Source organism: Mandrillus leucophaeus, unplaced genomic scaffold (assembly GCF_000951045.1).
Source record: "Mandrillus leucophaeus isolate KB7577 unplaced genomic scaffold, Mleu.le_1.0 Scaffold1163, whole genome shotgun sequence".
NCBI classification, from domain to species: Eukaryota; Metazoa; Chordata; class Mammalia; order Primates; family Cercopithecidae; genus Mandrillus; species Mandrillus leucophaeus.
This window is the reverse complement of record NW_012099910.1, coordinates 133663-139700: the sequence shown is the minus strand read 5'-3', so window position 1 is coordinate 139700 and position 6038 is coordinate 133663. Positions and strand designations below refer to the sequence as shown.

General features: G+C 38.5%; 1 protein-coding gene across 1 annotated transcript in view; it reads right to left on the bottom strand.

Moving 5' to 3' along the window:
• Positions 1 to 6038, bottom strand: part of LOC105553173 (putative zinc finger protein 724) — a 37210-nt gene that overhangs the window by 13611 nt on the left and 17561 nt on the right. The window contains 2 exon segments of the mRNA XM_011999150.1: positions 3257 to 3352; positions 4167 to 4293. Of these exon segments, the coding sequence (XP_011854540.1) occupies positions 3257 to 3352; positions 4167 to 4293 (223 nt within the window).

The window sequence follows — 6038 nt, the reverse complement described above, 5'->3', positions numbered from 1 at the left end:
AAAAAAGAAAAGGTCAGGCGTAGTGGCTTATGTCTGTAATCTCAGCACTTTGGGAGGTTGAGGTGAGTGGATCACCTGAGCTCAGGCGTTCAAGACCAGTCTGGCCAACGTGGCGAAACCCCATCTCTACTAAAATACAAAAATTATCTGGGCATGGCTGGGCACGATGGCTCATGCCTGTAATCTCAACACTTTGGGAGGCCGAGGCGGGTGGATCACCTGAGGTGAGGAGTTCGAAACAGCCTGGCCAACATTGTGAAACCCCATCTCTACTAAAAATACAAAAATTAGCCAGGCATGGTGGCACATGCCTGTAATCCCAGCTACTCAGGAGACTGAGACAGCAGAATTCATTGAACTCGGCCAGGAGGCAGAGGTTGTAGTGAGCCGATATCGGGCCACTGCACTCCAGTCTGGGTGACAGAGATGAGACTCTGTCTCAAAAAAAAAAAACAAAAAACAAAAAAACAAAAAACAAAAAAGGCTGGGCGCAGTGGCTCACGCCTGTCATCTCAGCACTTTCGGAGGCTGAGGTGGGTGGATCATCTGAGGTCAGGAGTTCGAGACCAGCCTGGCCAACATGGCGAATCCCTATCTCTACTAAAAATACAAAAGTACGGGCACAGAAGGGCAGGATGGCTCACGCCTGTAATCCTAGCACTTTGGGAGGTCGAGGCGGGCAAATCACCTGAGGTCAGGAGTTCGAGACCAGCCTGGCTAACATCGTGAAACCCCGTCTCTACTAAACATACAAAAATTAGCCGGGTGTGGTGGCATGTGCGTGTAGTACCAGCTGCTTGGGAGGCGGAGGCAGGAGAATCGCTTGAACCTGGGAGGAGGAGGTTGCAGTGAGCCGAGATTCTGCCATTGCACTACAGTCTGGGCAACACAGCGAGACTCCATGCCCGTCTTTCAAAAAAAAATTATCCGGGCATCGTGGCGCATGCTTGTAATCCCAGCTACTTGAGGGCTGAGGCAGTAGGATCACCTGAACCTGGGAGGCGGAGGTTGCAGCGAGCTGAGATGGTGCCACTGCACTCCAGCCTGAGCAACAGAGTGAGACTCCGTCTCAAACGAAAAAAAAAAAGAGAGAGAGAAAGAGCTTTGAGATCCAAGGAGGGAGTTATGAAACTGATAATGCCCAAGACTGAGGCGTATCCTTTTCAGAAGGCAGGCATATATTCAGGTGGCAAACTATAGCACCTCTATTCTTGGCTACAGACCAAAAAATAGCCCACCCAACTTGGTCCCACTGAGAATATTAAACTTACCCTGTAAGCATCTCATACTCCTCCCAGTCACAGTTTGGGAGAGGCCCTGCCCTTCCACAGGGCTGGAGGAAGATACCCATTTATAGTCACGCAGGCAGGTTTGCAAGACCGTAGCCTTTACTGTGGTCCCTGAAGCAGTTCCATGACAGTTCAAGGCCAGTTCTGCCTACATAGAAACCCACACAGTGACCTGGCAAAATCCTCTTTGATGCTCAGTGAAAACCATACTCAATGACATCCTGATGTAATGCTTACCATTTGCAGACATGACTACAGAAACCTGCCTAGTGACTGCCCTACAGATCAAAGTCCTGAAGGATATTCAGCCTGTCCAAAAATAAAATGCAAATTACACCACAATCCCCTTGTAACAAGCCAACTAAACACTAAAGTAAACCCTTATGCAGACATAGCAGCCTTGTGAGCAACCTACAACCCCTCTTCATTACAAACCCAGAGGGCATCCCATTATCCTGGGAGCCCAACAAAAGATCTTTACCTCCTGAAACCAGTTGATAAAAACTTGAAGAGGTGTTTGCTTCCTGAAATTCACAGACACCAGTGCAAAACTATATTGTGCCCAGTGTCAATGCTTCTATTTTAAAATAGCACTGGAAGTATGCAGCAGAATAGTCAAAAACAATTTTTAAAAAGCCATTAAAATGGAAGACAAATAGGTAAAAAGTTGCTGTTTGTAGATCATATAATCTCATATATAAAAAATCATACACAGTACATTTAAACATGTCTAAACTAATTAATATACTCAGTAAATTAGCAAAATATAAAATTAACATACATTTATAAGATAAACTTACACTTCCATAAACTTAAACTATCTGATAAAATAAAGGAGGAAAACAATCTCATGGACAATAGCATTAAAATAATAAATTTCTTAGAACAAATTTAACCAACGATCTAAAAAACCTTTACAATAAATGATATATCAATGGAGGAAATTAGAAAAGACACAAATTTTAAAATATTTTGTGCATATGGATTGAAAGAATAAATATTGTTAAAATGCCATATTATCCAAAGTGATCTACAGATTCAATAAACTCCCTATCAAAATTCCAGTGGTATTTGTTTTCACAGTAATGAAAAATACAATCATAAAATTTACTTGAAACTTCAATAAGCTCTGAATAATGAAAGTAATCTTGAGGAAAAAGAACAAAGCAGGAGGACAACATACTTTATAATTTCAAACTGTATTTCAAGACTATAGTAATAAAAACAGGATGGAATGTGCAGAAAAAAATGAACAAAAAAATGAAACAGAAACCACTACTCTCACATATTTCAGACATGTAGAAAGAAAACTTAAAATAATAGTTTAACATAGAGTTTCTTAAAATTTCACAGATATTTATGTGTCCGCCAAAACATTAAAAAAGCAGATTTTGTAGTCTTGTATATGCCAAAAAGGGGACTTTGGCTCTCACTGAAAACTAGAAAGATAACTGAAGGGAAAGTATATTCCTTAGAAAAGTTAGAAGGATAAGACAAAAGATACCCCTATATAAGAGAAAAAATAAAATAAAAAATAAACTTCAGGCTTCCCTGAAACTATTCTCCTTGGAGCACAACTCCCAAATTGTATTTCTTATTTTTATTCGTTTATATATTTATTTATTTATTTATTTGAGATGGAGTTTCACTCTTGTTGCCCAGGCTGGAGTGCGATGGTGTGATCTCAGCTCACCACAACCTCAGCCTCCCGAGTAGCTGGGACTACAGGCATGCGCCACCACACCCAGCTAATTTTGTATTTTTAGTAAAGATGGGGTTTTTCCATGTTGGTCGGGCTGGTCTCAAACACCCGACCTTAGGTAATCCACCCGCGTTGGCCTCTCCAAATGCTGGGATTACAGACACGAGCCACCGCACCCGGCCCCAAATCGTATTTCAAAAACTGACTTTCTCCCTGACATATGGACCTCTCATCTGTGTCATCTGTTATATTCACTATCACCTACCTGGGGGTTTGGCCACCATCTCATGTCTCTCCATATTCCAGGGTTCTTTGCCTTGCTCCAGACAGGTGATCAGGTCTGGCTTAGAGACAGCAATACCTGTTTTATTAAAAATAAATAACATGAATGTTGCTCATATTCTTCAAATAATGTGCTCGGTAAAGAGAGTGTAATTAATAGAATAGTAAATTAATTACAAAATACTAATTTAAAACAGAAATTTCTAAATATTTAGACTTTTTTTAAATTTGTAGGTTCTTAATTTTACTACTTAGTATTACTGAATGAAAAACTGGAGATGACAATTAGATTTTAAGGTATACAAAACAATATTTTATGCCACTAAATTTCTGGAATTACCACTAATTTAGAGGGAAGGATACAGATCAGCTCAGAAATGTAAAAAGTCCAGATCAAGATGAAACATCTTGAATTATTTTTTCCTACACTGACAAATCCCCAAGATTTTCTTTCTCTTTTTTTTTTTTTTGATTTGGAGTCTCACTCTGCCACCTAGGCTCGAGTGCAGTGGAGCAATCTCGGCTCACTGCAACCTCTGCCTCCTGGGTTCAAGTGATTTTCCTGCTTCAGCCTCCCAAGTAGCTGGGACTACAGGCGTGCGCCACCACAACTGGCTAATTTTTTTTTTTTTTTTTTAGTTGGGGTTTGGTTTCACCATGTTGGCCAGGCTGGTCTTGAACTCCTGACCTCAGGTGATCCACCTGCCTTGGCCTCCCAAAGTGCTAGGATTACAGGCATGAGCCACTGCGGTTGGCCCCCAAGATTTTCTTAGAAATAGAGATCTGATACTCATTTATACAAAGATCAATTACCAAAAAACATTCTACAAAAAAAAAAAAAAAAAAAAAATCTTTAGGGTATATTAGCAATTGTATATTGAAGTTATTCTCACCTAGGAAGACCAGGTTTCTGTAGTTCTCTAACATCACGTTCCTATATAAATTCTGCTGTGCAGTGTCCAGGCATTGCCACTCCTCCACAGAGAATTCTATGGCCACATCCATAAATGTTAACGGTCCCTGAAAAGTACACACACACATATTTACCAAGTGGCCATGGGCGAAATTTTTAATTTGACTCAAGTTGAAATGAATGACTAAAAAGTACTGGTTCTGCCTTATAAAAGTGAATGAAATTACCCAAATGAAGTAATTTTAAAGACAGAAATATTATCTGATGTACTCTCTAACTCTGAGAAAAGACTAGAATAAGATCCACAACATCAATTTATATATGATACTTTTCTGGATAATAAAATATAAAATTAAGGGCACGAACACAAGCATGTACATTCTGGAGTGCTATATTCACACTATACAGAATGAGTTCTGTTGAGATGAAAGACATGTTGAGTTACAAGGTACATTTCAAATTTTAATGTGTAGAATAAACTGGAAATCTTTTTAGGCTTTTTTTTTTTGCAGAAGATCTGGAATAAAGTCTGAGTTGCTGAATTTTTAATATGTTCACAAGAAATGCCAATGATTTTGCCCCAAGAAAAATATTTTATCAAACATCCAATAAGTGAAATAACCTGTTTTTCCCCCCCAGTTTTCATGGCCTATAAGAGAGATATGACAGTCTTCATTTTCCAAAGACAAATATATGGAAAGAAACCTTAAGAAAGAAGAGCAGCTGCCAGATTACATTTGATAATTTATACAAATCAGCTGCATAAAGATACTTAATAACGAAGAAAAAAATAACACTACAGCGAAAAAATTTGTCAGAGAGCTCTTTAACCGAGTGAATCATTAGCATCAACTGCACTAGGACAAATTTTCATAATGTGCTAAAACACTCAAAAGGACACAGCATTACTGCTGAAATATTGTTCCCAATAAGTAAATTATAGTCTAAATTCAACCATATTGAAACAACAGTTTTATGCAAACTTCAAGATACAGGTATCTTCTATCTTGATACAGGATATCTCAAAATACAGGAATCTTCTATTCAAGATCTTCTATGTTCTGTAATGTTTAATAGTGATTTTAAGCAGTCTTTCTTTAGCACTCTAGAGAACAGGTACCTTCTGATAATATTTTTTCAGAACTTTCTGGATAATAAATGCCATCCTGTTTAAATAAGCATTTTCTAAATTCTGTTCTGCATAGCGCTAATAGCAAACACAAATGGAACTTCAACATTACATATTCTCCACCCTTACTAAGGATCCCAGCTTTTCCCCAACAGTAATCTTTGAGTATCCACACTTTTCCATGTTCAACAGCCACAAAAAGAACACTTTTAATACTGCAGATCATAAACTAATGGTGAGAATTCTGCAAGGCATATAAAAAGGCATAATTTAAAAAATTCATAAAAGACTCTGGTATATAGGAAAGAAATATTTTTCAGAGACCCTTGATTATCATAAGAATTTTTAAAAGTAGTTAAAACAAACTCATTAGAGAGAAAAAACCACAATTATAGAAGGCAAGGTTTGCAAGTACCAAACACATAGCATTCCAGGAGGCAGAGCGGACACAGCTCTTGATCTGAGACATGTTTAGCTGAAAAAAAAAGTGCCACTTTTTCCTCTATCTCCTCCTTCTCTGGGATTTATTTTCAGATGAGATTTTCTAGACCAATTACACCTGCATCTTGAGAACATTTCACCTGTTTACATGCTATGGCCACACCCACAGGCAGAAGGACCAACATCCTCAGAAAAAGTTCACCCATTTCTGGGTGAATCTTCAGAAAAGATTCAGAAATAATGAAGTGAAAAAGAGAAGTTTCTCCTTTCCCGTCCTTAGGT